Source organism: Prionailurus bengalensis, chromosome A3 (genome assembly GCF_016509475.1).
Source record: "Prionailurus bengalensis isolate Pbe53 chromosome A3, Fcat_Pben_1.1_paternal_pri, whole genome shotgun sequence".
In the NCBI taxonomy this organism is placed as follows: Eukaryota; Metazoa; Chordata; class Mammalia; order Carnivora; family Felidae; genus Prionailurus; species Prionailurus bengalensis.
Window position 1 is genome coordinate 90,834,518 of NC_057354.1, and position 17,170 is coordinate 90,851,687.

General features: G+C 54.1%; 3 protein-coding genes across 4 annotated transcripts; 1 reads left to right on the top strand and 2 right to left on the bottom strand.

Moving 5' to 3' along the window:
* Positions 1–2,234: 2,234 nt before the first annotated feature.
* Positions 2,235–6,353, top strand: TLX2 (T cell leukemia homeobox 2). Its single transcript, XM_043603797.1, has 3 exons — positions 2,235–4,388; positions 4,783–5,020; positions 5,166–6,353. The coding sequence occupies exons 1-3, from the start codon at positions 3,989–3,991 to the stop codon at positions 5,380–5,382; spliced, it is 855 nt and encodes a 284-aa protein (XP_043459732.1). The 5' UTR covers positions 2,235–3,988; the 3' UTR covers positions 5,383–6,353.
* Positions 6,354–7,068: 715 nt separating this feature from the next.
* DQX1 (DEAQ-box RNA dependent ATPase 1) lies at positions 7,069–13,914 on the bottom strand. 2 transcript variants are annotated; one of them, XM_043603787.1, is made up of 11 exons: positions 12,888–13,914; positions 12,448–12,641; positions 11,677–12,061; positions 11,109–11,342; positions 10,919–11,018; positions 10,658–10,816; positions 10,364–10,555; positions 8,663–8,782; positions 8,300–8,490; positions 7,785–7,975; positions 7,069–7,541 (listed from the first exon to the last, which is right to left on the bottom strand). In XM_043603787.1, the coding sequence occupies exons 1-11, from the start codon at positions 13,122–13,124 to the stop codon at positions 7,385–7,387; spliced, it is 2,160 nt and encodes a 719-aa protein (XP_043459722.1). In that variant the 5' UTR covers positions 13,125–13,914; the 3' UTR covers positions 7,069–7,384. The 2 variants fall into 2 exon arrangements, with proteins under 2 accessions (XP_043459722.1, XP_043459721.1); XM_043603786.1 differs by having other exon boundaries at positions 10,658–11,018.
* Positions 13,915–14,040: 126 nt separating this feature from the next.
* Positions 14,041–17,101, bottom strand: AUP1 (AUP1 lipid droplet regulating VLDL assembly factor). The gene is given in 13 exon segments (XM_043603796.1): positions 14,041–14,222; positions 14,332–14,450; positions 14,636–14,751; positions 14,864–14,983; positions 15,115–15,217; positions 15,319–15,385; positions 15,640–15,713; positions 15,809–15,881; positions 16,119–16,303; positions 16,502–16,652; positions 16,732–16,869; positions 16,951–17,045; positions 17,048–17,101. Coding segments are annotated over 13 exon segments (1,317 nt in total). The 5' UTR covers positions 17,087–17,101; the 3' UTR covers positions 14,041–14,185.
* Positions 17,102–17,170: the final 69 nt, after the last annotated feature.

The window sequence follows — 17,170 nt, forward strand, 5'->3', positions numbered from 1 at the left end:
TTGTTGTGGCAGGATTTTTTTTTTTCCTGTTATATCTGCAGCTATATCTCCAGTGTCTGGTGCATGGTAGGTGTTCACTCAAAATTTTCTAGATTAACAAATGAATGGATATAGGTGGTGCTGATGATGGCCTAGATTAGGGTTTTATCAGTGGAAATGGAAAGGAAGGGCTGTATCTGAAATATTTCAAAAGAAAGCATTATAGGAGGGAGTGAGCGGGGAGCTTGCAAGGGGAGAATGTCCCCCAGCCTGGTGGACTTTAAGGTGGCTGCAGCAAAGGCAAGCAGAACTGGCCAGAAGGTTAGGACAGAAAGGCTGGAACACAACAAGTGTCAGAGCCAAGGATGGAGATCTCTGAGTTTTCTGGGTGGATATAATAGGTGGGACTGTTAGAATGGGTGAAACCTGAGCAGATGTAGAGAGAGGGAAAGCTGAAGTCAGAGATCTGAGAATGCCCAGTCTTCAGTGGAAAAACCAAAGTCAGTGGAGAAAAAACATAAGCATTGATTATGAAAATCTAAAGAAGTAGACTAAGACAATATTACATAAACCAAAAGAGACATTTCAAGAAACAGTTGGTGAGCCAGAGAGTAAAACATGTCAGAGAAGTCCTCAATATGGACATGGGAGCTCTTTGAAAAAGAGTGTAGTGAAACCAGGTTGTGGTGAGTTAAAAGAATAAATGATGAGGGGGTGCCTGGCTGGGTCAGTTGATGGTAGAACATGTGACTCTTGATATTGGGGTTGTAAGTTCGGGCCCCACGTTGAGCACACAGATTAGTTTAAAAATAAGTAAAAAATTTTTTAAAAAGAAATGGTGAGGAAGTGGAGGCAGTGGGTATGTGGTGGGGTGGACAAGGGAAAAGAAAAACAGAATCTCTCTTGGAGATAAAAATCTCTCTTGTACAGATAAAAGAGACCTAAGACAGCAGGGGGTAGGAAGGACTAAGCTAATGACAGAAATGATGATACAGGAGTGGGGACCATCTCCTGGGAAAGACACTGCACAAAAAGCAGAAAGGAAGGAAAGGCACAGGCTGAGAATGTGCCTCTTCCTGTGAAGCTACAAGCTTAAAGGCCTGACAACTTGAAGAATTAGGGACCACCTGCATGCATGTAGGACATGGGGAGATGGATGCAAAGCAGTGTGTATGGGAGGTGGGAGTTCTGACCTCAGGGCCTCCATCCTAGATATAAACTCAAAGGAACCACTTTTCCCAGAGAATTGGGATCAGAGAGGTGGAGGCAAGCAAAGAAATTCCTAGGACTGTGGCTGACAGAATTGGATACCCATTGTTTCTGAAGTGAGGCAGTAATTTTTTTTTTTTGTAACTCCCCAGAAGATATGTATATATTACTGGGTTGGTGACCATTCCCCTGCCCAAGACTGGGTTGGGCCATCTCTGGGAGGCAGTGCCATCTGTGCTGACCTCAAAAGGCAGGATGAACAGTCAGCAGGTATACAGGTCTGCACGATGTTGCCTCTTCCTCTCTGATTGATTCATTCAAGAAGGATTTATTCAGCTTGATTGTAGACACATTAGTGCCCACCCTTTCCTCAGAGGCCCACCCCCTAGAGTGGGTAAAGGGACTGCCAGATTCCTAACCTGCAGGCCAGTTCCTCTCAGAGTCTTTATTTACTTTGCTGGCTCCCTAGGCTCTCTGTTTTCATTCAGGGGATCCAGCCCAAGCTGTCTCGGTGGTTTTCCCTGGACAGCAGAACTTTCATGCTCCCTAGTTGCCCCATCTCTCTACTGATGACAAAGGGTGCTAGGGGAGGTGATAATGGCTGTCTTTTCCACTAAGATAACAACACAGCTGCCAAATTGGCAGGATCCTCTGCCCACCTTTCAGAAGGGGCTGTTGGCAGGGTGGGGAAAGGACTGAAGAAACTGCATAGTGGAAGTGGACAAGAAATTGGGGGAGGATGTTACATATTATTAATGCCAACTGCCTGCCTCCCGCCATGGTCCACTCCCTTCAGATTGAGGCTTCTGAGAACACCAGGGCCTGGTGGCTTTAGTGGGGGAAAATCCACTCCCTTTTTTCTCTTCTTTATCTTCCTGCCCAGATGCCCAAATATCATTCCTAATTCCCTGGAGAGAAAAGACCCCTCATCCTGCCTCAGGCACTGGGCTGCAGCCCATCTGCTGGGGAGAAAGGAGGGGCAGAGTCTTTTACCAGGAGATCCTGGAGAATCAACTGAAAGATCCGTGCTCTCAGGGAAGCCCGTTTACTAGACTTAGAAGGCATTTCGGCTTACACGGGTAACCGGCAGCCTGGAGCCTGGAGTGGAGCATCCAGAGTGGGCTGGAGTCTAGGGGCTAGGGCTGGCACAGCAGGGCGGGGTCCTTTGGCCACCACGTGTCCAAGGCAGACCAAGCGGCTCATCGGTGCCCACCCGCCGCAGAATGGTAGGAACACCCCCCTCCTTGCGCCCAGTCTCACCGGCTCGGAGGCGCCAGGGCCCCCCCGGGGCCGGGGCGGGCCGGGGAAGGTAATGTAATTCCGACCCAGCTAACCCGATTATGGCGGCCTGCACCGGGCCGGGCGGCGGCGGGGGCGGGTCTACGACGCGGGGGCCCGCCGGGCCCGGGTCCCATCCCGGGAAGGACGCAGAGTTCACACACTCTCAGCTCTTGGGTCCGCGGCCAGAGGTCATAAGGTCACCAAGCGGCTTCAGTTTTTCCCCACCTCCCTTCTCTGACACACTCCAGGCACAGTTGCTAGGGCTTGGGTGGGGTGTAGCGTCTGTGGGAAATGAGGCGGCTGATCCCCCCCGAAGGCTTCGGTGAGGACTCATGTGTCGCCTGTGGCGATTTTGTCCTCCTGACTTTGAGGAGGGAGGGGAGAAGTGTGTGAGAATAGACTTCCTAGGCGCGTAGTGGAGGGGCAGAGTCCCGCATTGGTGGTCCCTTGTCGGGGGCGGAACGCCAGCCCCAAGCTCTCACCGGCCGGAGTTGGCCCGGTTTGGGCCAATGGTCCGCTCTACATTGATTTCAGAAAATCGAAATTCTAACAAACACAGGGCACCAATTGCTGGCGCTCCCGGAAGGAGGTAGGGGCCCTATGGGAGAGGCCGGGAGGTGCACCAGGATAGCTGGCCCAGAGTGGTTGTTGCCCGCCCTAGCCCCCCAGACGCACCCTGCCACTCCCTTCCCACACCTGTCCTCTTCCCGGGCCTCCAACTCGTCGGCGCTGTTCCCCAACCGCTTCCCATCGCAGCCAGGAAGCCACAACGAGATTTGGTCTTCGAGGGCACTTAGGCGGGGGCCACAACGAATCCGGGAGTTGGCAGGCAGGACCCATCGCGAGACGAAGAGTGGGGGCTGTGGGAGGAGGCACCTGCGAGGAAGCCGGTGAGGCCCAGGAGGCCCAAGGCGGAGGCCGGTGAGGATGGAGTTGCTGTGCGCATCTCGGCTGACTCAGCGGGCAGCGGCCCAAGCTCTGGCCCCTCCCGTGCTGAGCCTGGTTCCTAACACCCTTGCCACCCCCCCCCCTTACCCCCACCGTACCCGCCCGCCACTCTTCCCCGTGTTTCGCACAAACAGGCGTCTCTTTCCCTTTAACGGGTCCGGCCCCGCCCCTGCCCTACCCCCAGCCCCCACTGCCCACCCAGTGCTGATCTGTCAGTCACTGCCCCAGCCCCAGCCGGCCAACCCTCTCCACCCTGCACTCGGGCAGAGGCCCCGGCACCCTAGCGTCCATCTGAGCTTCAGAGACAGCAAGGGCACTCCTGGGGCCCCCGCCTGTCGCGCTCCCCCGGGATGCGAGTCCCTGCGCCGACGCCCGGCAGAGGCCGGCACGGGCGCGGCTACTCCCCGTGCACAGGCATGAAGATTTCCCGGGGGGCCCGGGGACCCGCCGCGGCCAGCTCCGCGGGCCCCTGAGGCCGTCGCCCCCAGCGCTCCGCGGCTGGGCTCCCAGAGTTGCCTGGGGCGCCCTCCCCAACCGCCAAACCTCCTGCGGTCCTCCTTGACCCGGACCCATGGAGCCGGCGGTCCTGGCCTCGCACAACCTCCCGCACCACGAGCCAATCAGCTTTGGCATCGACCAGATCCTGAGCTGCCCGGAACCCCCCGGGAGCAGCCTAGGCCCCGGTCGGTCGGGCCAGGGCCATGGGGAGAGTGTGGCGTTCTCGGGTGGATTTCACGGAACCTCAAGCTACGGCCCCGCGGGATCGCTGGCCCCTCTACCTGGCAGCTCCGGCATGGGCCCAGGTGGCGTGATCCGCGTCCCGGCGCATCGTCCGCTGCCAGTGCCGCCGCCTGCGGGAGGTGCCCCTGCGGTGCCTGGACCCTCTGGCTTGGGCGGAGCCGGGGGCCTAGCGGGACTCACCTTCCCTTGGATGGACAGCGGCCGCCGCTTTGCCAAGGACCGGCTCACGGGTGAGGTTGCCCGACCCTCCAGCGTCTTGCCCCACACTGACCCCCTTTCCTCATCTTTGATCGTCCTGCTCCAACTCAACTTCCCCGTACGCTCCCCGCCCGGATCAACCCAGGCGATCCTTCCCCAATTTGTGTCTCGTGGTCGCGCTGCTTAAGAGAGACGATGGGGTAGGAGCTGCCGTCGATGCCCGCGCCCTCCTTTGCAGGCCACAGTCCACACTGAGGGGAGGGAAGGATGAAGTTCCGGGGGCCGTCTCTTCCTTAGCAGAGGGGGAGGGCCCTTTCTTCCGAGGCTCTTTCTTGTCTGGAGGCCTTTGCTGATGCGAGGCCGAGCCTGGGGCACCTGGAAGGGCTGCCCTGAAAACCTTGCCCTGTTCTTTCTTCCTCCCTGTAGCCGCACTCTCGCCCTTCTCCGGGACGCGCCGCATAGGCCACCCCTACCAAAACCGGACCCCTCCGAAGCGGAAGAAGCCGCGCACGTCCTTCTCCCGTTCGCAGGTGCTGGAGCTGGAGCGGCGCTTCCTGCGCCAGAAGTACTTGGCCTCGGCCGAGAGGGCAGCGCTGGCCAAGGCCCTGCGCATGACCGACGCACAGGTCAAGACTTGGTTCCAGAACCGGCGCACCAAGTGGCGGTGAGGCGCGGGGCGCGCGACAGCTGGCGGGTGGCGTCAAAGTGGCGGTGAGGCGCGGGGCGGGTGAGGCACCTCGGGCCCGGCGGTGACGATGAGGCGCGGGGTGGGCGAGGGCTGGCCTGACACCGCGACTCGACTTTCACAGGCGCCAGACGGCGGAGGAACGCGAGGCGGAGCGGCACCGCGCGGGCCGGCTGCTCCTGCACCTGCAGCAGGACGCCCTACCCCGGCCTCTGCGGCCGCCGCTGCCCCCCGACCCACTCTGCCTGCACAACTCGTCGCTCTTTGCGCTGCAGAACCTACAGCCCTGGGCCGAGGACAACAAGGTGGCTTCCGTGTCTGGGCTCGCCTCGGTGGTGTGAGCGACGCCTGCCCAACCCGCCGAGCGCTCTTTTCCGGACCGAGGCGCCGTGTGGAGCGCCGGGCTCAGGGCCACGGAGCGCGCGGCTGACCATGCCGTGGCTCTGTGGTAGCGGAGCTTGTGAGGAAGGGCTGGCTTTGAGGCTATCGTCGAGGGCTCCTGGGCCACTGCCGGCTCCCAGGCTAGCGTTGCGCGGTAGCACCGTGCTTAGACGTGGCCTTTCCCGCCATTTCCCAGTCAACTGTGGTTGCACCCCAGCTGGAATCCGAGGAGCCGAGGAGGCGGGACCTGCAGTATGGTAGCCAATGAGGTGAGGGGAGGGGGAGGGCTGGCCAATGGGAGCTGCTCTCCTGAGGACGACGGATTCTTCCGAGGGTGGGTTAGTGCTGGGGTTCTGGACCCACAGGGCAAGCTCAAGGCGGTGCTGGGATGGGACGGCGGCAGCTCGCACGCACTGCCTGGGCCTGTACCAAAGGTGTGATGGAAGGAAAGAAGACACCAATGACAGTGGTATAACGGAGGAGGTGCTGGAGGGTGAGAGTCTGACTGACTGTGACAGGAACCAGAGGGTTATCCACACTGGGCATCTCATTCTTCAACTGTAAAATAATCGCCAAGGATACCTTCCTGACTTTGAACCTCATGTTGTCGTGTGTGTTCAACCCGCTGACTCCGTCCTCCTCCTTGAGCCTCACAACGTGCCTGGGCGGCAGGCAAGACGGATGCTTATACACCCCATGAAAGACACAGTCACTAATCTGGCTCTGGTGTCCTATGGGGGCAGAGAGGGGAGAGGGGGGAGCAGTGGATAAAATTAATGGGCCCTGTGGAGTTAGGGTGAGCAGAATTTGGCAAATAACTAGGGATATCTGAGAAGAATCAAAGATAATTCCAAGGTTGGAAATGTAGAGGACCAGGAGATCAATGGTGTTGTGGATAATAAAGAGGAATGAAAAGACTGGAGCAAGATAACTCTGCAGGCAAAACTAAATGCCAGACCTAAAGAGAATACATTCTGGAAAAGTGCTTTTGGGGGAGGTTGGTTGACATCTACGCAGACGTGGAGATAGAATGATGAGAACAGATAGACTCTCCAAGGGGAGGACACTCTGAGGAGAAAAAAGCAGAGTTGTAAGGATTAAGTCTTTCTTTCTACCAATTTCTACAAACACGTTTACAATGTGCAAGATGATGGAGGATATCAAAGTTAATCGTTCAAAGGAAGAAAAGGGAATGAGCACTCAGCTGGAAAGAAAGGAAAGCATGATGTCCCTGAAGTTGTTAGAAAGACGTTAGCTCGTGAGTGGGCCAGGGGCTGCTGGGATGCTTATTGATGGAAAGTTAAGAGTTTGGGGATGGTTGCAACAGCCATGAGGTTTAAGATGGAGCAGGATCTAAGTTGTATGTGGAAAAGGGAAGATTTTTGTCTGATTTCTTACAGCACTCTCATTCTTCCTCCCCTACAGGCAGCAGTAAGACACAGGGAAGTGAGCTTTGGGCAGGGTCAGAGACCAACTGTTGTCAAACTGCTCATGTTCTAGGGTAGTGACAGCTAGGTCAGTCACAGCACCAAGTCTTGACCACGGGAGGGAACCAGGCAAGAGGATATTGTGGGGGGAGTTGGATGATATTGTGTCATCTCTAACTCATGGATGTTGTGTATGCTGCTGCAGAACAAAACTCAAACTTGACACATAGAAAAAGAACTTTTATAGGCCAAAATGAAGCACACAAAGATGGGTTTGGTATAAGTTGGGGGCTTGGCGGTGACATGTCAGTCACTCTCCAATAAATAGAAGAAGGCTAAGGAAAGGGTCCAACCTTATGTATACTGTGGCTTTCCCAATTCCCTCCACTCTTGGTCCACCACTTCTTGAGTCTCAGATTCCAGGATTTACGTTTGACCCTAATCTTTGGCCTTCTAAATCTGGCTGGCTGCCTTAGTGCTAGCCTGAGGGGGATCTAATGCCTCGAGATGAGCTCAGTTCCATTCCTTAGGCAAGTCACTGCAGGACACAGGCATCTCCAAACTCTTGGGTGGAGGGGGATTCACTTTCTATTGAAGAATCTGCCATTTCTTCTCTCAGCTGGTTCAAGAGGTCTCTGCTCTCACTGGGAGGCAAGTTACTAAGGAAGTATGGAGGGGCCAATTCCACCAGCCTGACAGAGAGAGTCACAATCAGAAGATGACTTCTGTATCCTCTCTTGTAATACAGATTCTTTTTTTTTGTAATACAGATTCTTAAACTTCCCATTCTGTCCACAAACCCTGCCTCTTCAAATCATATGTCACTACAAACCACTAAGATAGCCTCCTCTCCTTAAGGCTCTCTAACTCCCCAGCCATAATTTTGGCCCCTAGAAGGGGAATGGGCAACGTAGGAGGGGTGTCAGGGAACTCACATCTGTGGTTGAATCTCAGAAACAATGGAAAGGCAGTTGTCTTTGGAAATGGAGAAATTGTGGTAAAGCACCCACGGTGGAGGTCTGGCTGGAGCCCGGCGGCTTCGGTAGCAGCAGTATGGGGAGAGCTGGGCCACATGCTTATGTGTTAGGAGCAGGTAATTTCCAGTCCCGTCTGTGTCTCGGGCCACCTCATTGAAAAGCAAAGATAGTGAGGGAGTGAGTGGTGGGGGCGGGGGGAGAGGAAGACAATAGAAAAAAGAAAAGGGGGTTGAGAAAGAATTAGGAAGGGTGGCGAGAGTATTAAAAGTAAAGCATCATCTCTAGGTGTTAGAGTCCCTATCATATGGCATTTCCCACAGCCCCCTGTACTCCAATGCCTCAAAAATTTCTTCTGGTTCTTAAAAATCCTTTGAATGATCATCTGGACTCCAATTTCAGAGATGGCATATCAATTTTTGATCCCTCTGCTTTCTGCTCCATTTATGACCTTCACCCCAACTCTTTCCCCTAACCTTAAGGAAGTATCCTGACACCAGTGCTTTCTGAAGGTTTCTGCGATTCTGCTCAGAGCCAAAGGCTGGCTGGGACAAGGGAAGTTCAATTCGTTGCATGAGTTCTAGGAGTTCACCTCGAAGTTTCCGGGCTTGGCACAATGCTGCCCAGTTTAGCCCCCGAGCCTGACACCAAGCTTTGTCTGCTCCACCTAAAAGAGGAAAGGGAACAGCTACAACTACAAAGAGAGCCCCAAGAGAACCCAGAGTTTGGTCAAAGGGCCACCTCCTCCTGGGCATAGAGATCTGCCAGCTGGTTGCATACTGCTTCCCCTCTTTGGAAAATCTGGGATTTTATAAGAAGATGCCGAGTGGGCTACTCACTCTGTATAAAGGCTTCGTACACCTGGATCAAAGAACTGTGATCACCATCTGTGTGTTCCAGGGCTCGGCGCAAGGCAGCTTCTTCTGCACAGTGTGGAGGCTGGGTGAACCCAGGGGCAGCTGGAGGCAGAAACAAGGAAGGTCATTTTGGGGAATGAGAGAGGATAGCAGTATAGAAGGAAGGGTGAAAAGGTGTAAAATGCCATTTTGGGAAATGTATTCAAAAGACATCGATAACTTCTAGGTGCTATAAACTTTATTAGACAGTGAACATAAATAATGAAAGAGTCTCTGCCCTCAAGTAGTTTAGAGTCTAGTGGGAGACATAAGCAAGCTTAATCAGCACAACAGGTGTGTGGGCCAATGTTTGAAGTTTTGTTAGGAATTAGCTCAGTGGCAAAGGGGCAGAGAGTCTGAACTGTGGGCATGGCAAGGCACAGACATTAGTAATGTGGCCTGTTTGGAGAACTGCAAGCACTTAGGGTAGAGAGAATGGCACGTGTGGCACAGTGGCAGCAGATAAAGCTGGAGAGGCAGGTATGTGCCAGGTCATGAGAGGTTGGATGTGCTGTGCTGATGAGTTTATATTCTATCTGGAAGGTAAAGAGTAGCTGTTGGAGAAGAGTTTTGAAGTAAGAGAGTCCACGTGTTTGAAGAAGTTTACTTGACAAGTTAGAAGGCTAAAGGAATCCAGTCTCAGTGGGGATGAGGATCTAACACTGGCACCGATAGTGAGTTTGGAGACAAACAGATGAATTAAAAAAAAACACACACATTTAGGAGATAAAAATGAAAGAACCCGGAGAAATATTAGTCTAGAATGATGGCAGTAGAACTGCAGAGGCGATGGCATGCTTTTGTGGTGGTGGTGAGGGAACAGTTTAAGCAAGTGCTTGAGTTCAGCTCTGGGCTGGGATACTGTGGACAATTCTGGTAGAAATGTCCATCAGGAGTTAGATATATAAATCTAAGATTCAGAAGAATGATATTGGCAGGGAGATACAAGGTTTGGAAATTTTAAGTGTAAAGATGGCACTAAAGACCATGGGTGTGCATGAACTTGCTCGGAGAGTTCAAGGAATGAGAAGGCAAAAGGGGAAAGGATGGAACTCGGAGGTCTAATTTACCGTGGGTAAGCAGAGGACAAGGAGCCCAGGAAGAGATGAAGGAAATGACCAGAGAAGTAGGATGAACACCCAAAGAAGCAGGTCACAGAGGCTTAGGGAGCGGGCAGTTTCAAGGTAGGAGTGGTCGGCATTTTCAAGTGTCAGAAGGTCATAAGGAGCAAGGAAGGGCTCAGAAGTGTTTAGTGGATTCGGCCTGGGGGGTGGGGTGGGAGGTCACTGCTGAGCTGAGACTTGTCAGGGTTGCTACGGGCCTAAGGCTGGGATGCAGTGGGCAGGAACACACTAGGCAGACTGGGACAGAGGTTATTCTGTATAGCTGCTGGGGAGTAGAGTGTGGAGGGAGAGGGGTGTGGAGCTCTAGTAATAATAGGAGAGATTTAAGCATGTTGGAGGCAAGAACCAGCATTGGGAAAAGGCTAACGAGACAGGAGAAGGATAAGTGATTAAGGCTGTGATTTTGGGCACTGTAAGGGAAGCATAGGAGATGGGGCTGGCCTTTGGAGCACCAGAACATCAGAAAGGGCTGGGAAGGACTGAAGTGGTGTCAAGAGCCAGAGACAGAAGTGATTTATACCAGTGAGCATGGCGGCCAGGGTGAGCATCTCATCCACACAGTCAAACTCGCAGGAGGCCAGCAGGGCTTTGGCCAGCTCAGGGGGCAGGGGGAACTCTGATAGGATGACTCCCAGGTCTGACAGGTTCCCATCATCATCCAGAGCTGCCAGATAGTCTAAGTCTTCTAGGGCTTGCATCAGTGCTTCTGGAGCTGGTGAGGAAACAGGGCTTGTAGGGCAGGAAGTCTCAGAGCCTGGAGAGCCCGGAGAGCCTGGAGGTCAGGCAGCAGGACTTGGGCAGGAGGGGTGCTCACCAGGCCGGTCCAGGAAGTGACACTCCCCTGGCTCTGCAATCTGTCTCCTCTTTAGTAGTAACACTAGGGGGCTCAGATTCTCCTCACATACCCTGGGTGAGGGCAGTGGGGGCGCCTCTAGTTCTAGGAAGGACTTAGGGTACAGGCAGAGGCAGGATCCTGAGGGGAGAAAAGATTTGGGACAGAAGGCCACCGTAGATTTCTCAGAGTTTGTGTGTGGTGACTTTTCATGTTTGATCTCAGAAGGGCAAAGGCTCTTACCTGGTAGGACCCCTCTTGCCCGGAGTCTTCTTGCCTCTGCCTGACATTTGCTGATTGGTCTCAACACTTGGGATTCTGCTCGGATCTGAGGATTGTACACCTGTCACCGCCCCCCAACCAAGGCCAAGACAGATCAGAGCGGGCCACTTCTATCTTTAGCCCCCTCATCCCCCTCATCTCTCTCACTCACACTTCGAAGCTCCAGTCCTGAGTCAATGACATGTCGGATGGAAGGGAGGGAGAAGGAGAAGTCAGCCAGGCAGTGAGTGACCACGACCTTTCTGGCACCCAAGTCTATGTCCTCGTATGCAGCCTGAACAGCTGGGCCATGTCCTGGGTGAAGGGGCAGCACTCGTGGTGGAGGCCCTCTGAGAGCCAAGGGCCCCACCTCCCTGGACAAGGATTCACAGCACAGCAAAATTTCCTGAAGAGAAGGGTGGGGCATTAAGGCAGTTCTCACCTTTTTGGGTGACAAACCCTTTTGAAAAACTGATGAAAGCTATGGTCTTTCACTCTGAAAAAATGCACATACTCATAAAGTTGGGGGTGTTATAATTTCAGGAATTTACTGAACCACAGTCTCTGCCTTAACATGGATTCAAGAAGGGGGTGGTAGACCTCTTTACCCTGAAGTCCTTGAGTTTTTCCTAAGGACCCCAACATAGTAAATACTATAACTCCAATGTTCCTAACAAGCATTGCTCCCCCAGAAAGGAAGGCGGCATACATGTGAATCTCCTTCTGCAGCCCATTTTTACCTCCTCACTGGGCAGGTATACTAGCACATCTCCTGGAGTCTCGTTCGTACACAATTCAATCACAGCTTGGCAGGCAGCTTCCACTCGATCAGTAGGGACAGTGTCCCTGTATACAGGAGTGGGACACGCACCAGGCCCTCTGGGTACACGCACAATAGGAGGATTGCCCCAGAAGGCTTGGAGCTTAGGTTCAAGGGCAGGGTCAGTAACCACAACCACTCTTGAGTCCCCTGGAAGGTTTCCCAGGCTGGCATTTCGCAGTAGCCCCTGGAGCAAATCCGAGGCCATTGACCGCTCCTGAGCCTCATCCAGCACCAGCACGCCCCAGGCTCCTGTGCCCCGGGTTGAGGCCACCTCCTGTAGAAGCAGCCTGTCCCAGCAAAACCTGTTGACATTGGCAGTGGGAGGAGTCAGTGTGGGCAGTGACCAGCTCCAGGAGTCCAGGGGAGTGACTTCCTGTTGGGGGAGGGGGCTAGGCTTTTGATTATAAGGTCAGAAAAAGACCGTGAACCTGTATTGAGACCCACAACCCCACTGATGACATTTTGTTCACAAGGTGTACTCCAGTTGGGAGAGTGGGACTCATGGTGAGGGTGAGGTTCAGTGTCCGAGGTCCCTGGCTGGGGTTAAGGGCTTCATTCAGCATTGTGTCATGCATGATTTAAAGGGTGAACTGGGCTGAGGGAGTGTATGGTGAGATGTCAGAGGGCTGGGCTTGTTTCTACTGGGTGAGGGGAATTAGATTTGGGTCAGGCCTGCAAGAGGCCTCACCTGAGCAGGGTGTCCGGCCCAGTGCAGTCTTCCTGGGGAATGCTGTATCCAACCTCATGACCCAGGGTTAGGTCCATCTCATCGGCAACCCGCAGGGCCAGGCTCAGGGCTGCCAGAGGGTGGGGCTGAGTGACAGTTACTTGGCCTTCCTGGAAACCCCTGGCCAATGCAAACTCTGCGCACCATTGAGGGATCTGGGGTAGGGACAGGAAGGACAACCAATCAGCAAGATGCAGGACTTCAGTCAGAAGTGCTGGGGCGCTGTGGCCACTTTCATTTGGGGAGTTCCCTGGTCTTTCACCAGCCACCCTGGGGTCAGTCTAACTGGTCTCCCTTTGACCACCTCCCCAATAACCCCATGCAGCCCAACCCCCACTTTGCCTGTGGAAGGACCAGTTCTCTAGCCCCTCCCTTTTTCTACTCCCAGAATCTCCCCCAACCTGGGTGCTCTTGCCAGAGCCAGGCTCTCCAGACACCAACACCACTCCCGAGGGGCTACTCTCCAATTGCTCCATGAAGATAAAGCGAGCAGCCCAGATGGGTAAGGCCCGGCGCTGCTCAAGAAGCTCGTAGTAGCGGGAAGAGAATGGGAGCCCGTCAAAGGGGTTCACAGCCAATTCAGACTCCCTGGGGCTTGGGCCAGACTCTTCTGCCAGCCTAAGAAGCCGAGAGGCCATGGTGGCTGACTAGCAGTACCTACAGAAGGCAGGGCAGTGTTTAAGGCTTCGTATGAAATGACTTACACCATCTTCCCACCCTTGATCCCTAACCTGTACCCTCAGGTGATACTGCACTGGGGTCCATCCTTCCCAGCATTTCTTGCCTGCTACAAAACCGCGGAGACCGGAGTCTGAAAGTGAGGTACTATCACAAGCGGACTATTAACCTGTAGTCAGGTAGTAAAAATCCTGTGACTAACATAGGGGGCCTCCAGGGCAGCAGGAATTGTGGTATCCTGTGGGAAGGCTCCGAGAGGAAAAGGATAGAGAATAAGAAGGGGACAAGAATTGGGGGGGGGGGGGGGGGGGGGGGGGGGAGGGGTGCGGCGACAGGGCCACAAGGATCCTGGATTCAAACCTGCTTGCAGCTCTGAGACGTGTCAGGATGGCAGCCAGTTCTGGACCCACCCAGCCAGTCACCACCAACCCAGACCAGAGTGAAGTACAAAGGTAAATTCCGGCTCCACCCTGGGGCTGGGCTTAAATGGGAACCCTAGACTGGTTTTGGGGTGGGGCCATTTGCTCCACCTTATTTAACCTGTCAGAAGCCTATAAGGAAAACAGGTTCCAGACACCACACTGAGCATGTGTACTCTATAATGTATATTGTACTTGTTAGTGAAAGGCATCTTGGGACTTGAAGTTTTGCAAGCTGTTTCTTCACAAAGCTGAGCTGAACACCCAAGCTAGGGTCCAGTGGCTGCTGGTCTTTCGTTCAGTTATACTTCCTTAATATCACTCATCTCTTGACACGAAGAGGTGATTTCAACTACCTCCCACAAACCCACAAGGAGGCTCTCACCCATGTTCTTCCCAAACCAAGGAAAAAGGAACCTGCTCAGTAGGTTTTTGAGACCCAGAGAGGCAACAGATATACCTTGAGTGAAAACCCTGAATTTAATGTGGTTTTGGGGGGAACCCCATCCCTCCCTTTTTACCACCCACCCTTCCAGCCTGTTGTAAGTTGGGTGAGGGCTGCCCCCAGTCTCCGTCCTGCGGCTCTGGGTGCCATCCTGTGCTCAGTCAGCCTCCTGGGCCTGTCTCTCTTTGAATCTCCTGTGAGACATAGAAAGAAGACATTGTGTGGGCTTTGTCATATTGTCCCTATAATTACCACTTTTCTCCAACCTACCCCTTCCTGCCCACTGTCCTCTAAGCCCCTCACCTTCTTGCGTATTCATACAGTGCCTGCTTGCGCTCCTGTAGGCTCTCCTGCCGGGCCCAGGAGGACTTGGCAAATGTGAGGGCTGTGGGCTGAGGGGTCACCAGGCCAGAGCTGGGGAACTGAGGTGATCACAATGTCAGAGGGCTTGCGAAGTCATCATCATTAAACACGCATCGAATGCCTACTTTGCAAGAGAGGCACTGTGCTAGGGTCTCAGGATCAAAAAAGAGATATCAAGGAAAGGGAGTATGAAGACTGCCCCTACCCACCCAAGTCCTGTACCTAACCATTTCCTGGGTCTCACCTTGGGAGCGGAGGCCGTGGAAAGGGACTGGGTCCCTTCAGTGATATCTTCAGGCATGAACGCTACAGCTCCCTCAAGCAGATTAGTGATGGTCAAGTCTACACAGCCAGTCCTGGCTGGGGAGAGAGGAAGAAAGAAGGGAGTCTGTTTCCCTGCTCTACTTCTCCCCTCACCACCCACTTTTTCTCTCTGTGCCTGTCTCCTGTGTGAGGCTACCCTTTCCCATACCCAGGTCTCTCTGGATGACGCCCAGTGGCACATGGGGTAAAACCTCCTTGACTCTCTGAGCCAGAGTTGCCAGCTGCACATCAGGAGAAGGGCCAGGGGAGGGAGGGAAAGAAGACTGGGCTGCAAAAAAGAAATCCGAAACATGGTGAGTGGAGAACTGGGAGGAAGGAGAGGCTGACTAGCAAGGAATAGGAAGGAAATCACAATAGGCTGTAAAACCCCAAAAAACTTTGTGTACAGAGACCATATACCTGACTGAGGGCGCAATCTGGGGTGTCTTTGTCGTTTCATGTGTTCTGCTTTGTCTGCTGGAGTGAGCCGTGTCCCTGTCTGGCCCAATTCTTTGGCCAACAGCTAGGGAGAATTGGAAGGTTGAAAGTGTTAAGGTTGCAAGACTTCCTCCTTCTAGTCTTAAGGAAAAACTCCACCTCCACCCTACCTGTGTACCCTACCACCTGTTGTACACGGAGGGCAAACTCCTCATTCCCCTCCCCTAGCTGGCGATGAACAGGACGGAGCCATCTGCAAAAAATAAAAAAATAAAAAAAATCCAGGACCATGTTGAGTGCACCTGGGGTACAGTTTGTCACCCTCTCCCCATTTTGATATTTCGTTTCATGGAACAGTTGTGATTAGGGTGGGGAGATAGTAAACACTTTGTATTGCCTCTGTGATAGAATCTTGATACTAAAAGATCTGCAAAAGGACAAGAAGAGGCAGCCTCTTCAAGGAAGAGGTGAGCTTCTCCCAGCACCAAAAAAGAAGACAGTTAATACCTTATTTGATACACGGTGAAAGGGACGAAAAGTGACCACAGCAGTTCTGAGACCCAGGAGGCATCGGACACGGTCTGAAGGAAGGGCATGAAGGGAGGTCTAAGCCTCGGCCAGGAATGGGAAATTTGCCCTCCAAGCCCCAGAGATTCCCTGTCCAACACACACTCACCACAGAGACTAGGGGTCTCTGGACTCTCAGGGTAAGAGGTTGTACCACATCCTGAATAGAAAATGGCCAGGAACTAGAAGAGGGAAGAGAAAGTAGGATGGGATTCTAGCCAGCCTTACTTAGAACAGAAAACTGTCAAACTGTACAAGTAGATAAATGAGGAAAAAAGAGATAGAGGGGGAAAGAACTAAAAGTGAACAGAAAGGAAATCAACTAGGATGGACAGGGCAGGGCTGAAAACTGTGAAAACTCAAGGGCCCCCAAGCCTGACCACCTACCCAACCGGAGACCCATACCTGTGCTCACCCACCTGAAGCGCAGCAGCCCCTCCCGGCCGTTGGTGGCCTCTTCCTCAGGGAATAGCAGCAGAGGGGTCGGGGGAAGCCTCGTGGAAGCACAGAATCTCCTGAGTGACTCCACCAACTCCCCCCGCCCATCCATCTCCATGAAGCCCCGAGACCAGCATACAAAGCTTGGGGGACTATTGAGTAGAGGCTAGAAATGGAAAAAAGAGAAAACAAAAAAGGAATATTGAGAAGTGAGAAAAATTGACATATGGGGTAGAGAGGCGGGATTAGGGGTAAGATTCAGTATTTCGTGGTCCCCAAGGGAAACCTGGGAGGGCAAAGGGGAGCCTTGGGCTGGGCCCCAGGGAACCGCCCCGTGGCACTCTCGGCTTCGCCCCCCACTCACGGTGCTACAGCTGGTGAGCAGATTGACTATGTTGTGGTCGAAAGGTGTCACGTGGTTGGAAATGAGGACCCTGACGCGGTGATCCCGGAGTCCCGAGTCCTCCTGCCGGGCCACGAGCCCCAGCACCGCACACATGGTCCGCACCACGAACCTGGGGACGCAGGCAGTGGTGACTTCACGGCCTCGGGCCGGGCCCAGCCCTGACCCTCCCGGAATCCCTGGGGTGTTACCTGCGAAGGACGCTGTCTGGCAGAGCGCAGCTGACCAGGAAGACGTGGATCCCAAGAAAAAGCCGCAGGACGAGGAGGCAGAACCCGACGGGAGCGTAGAGCAGCAGCGCGAGGAGCAGGAAGCCGTCACCCGGGAGCCTGGGGGCGAGAGGCGAGGTGATCGGGCGCCGAAGGCCGTAGTGGATGCGGGAGCCGACCTCTTCCCGCCAGGGCTCTTACCGGTGCGAGTCAAAGAGCCGCTCCGGCCCCAGCGCCTGGGAAGGCTCCATCGCTGCTGCTTTAGGGCTGTTCGACCACGGCCGCCATCTTCGCGCCCCGCCGCAGGGGCTCCTGGGAAGGTGGAGTCTTCGGGCATCCGCCCAGGGTGCCGGCACCCGAAATCTTGAGGCGCCCCGGAAGGGCTAGCGGTCCCAGCATGCCTCGCGGGCCCTTGGGCCAC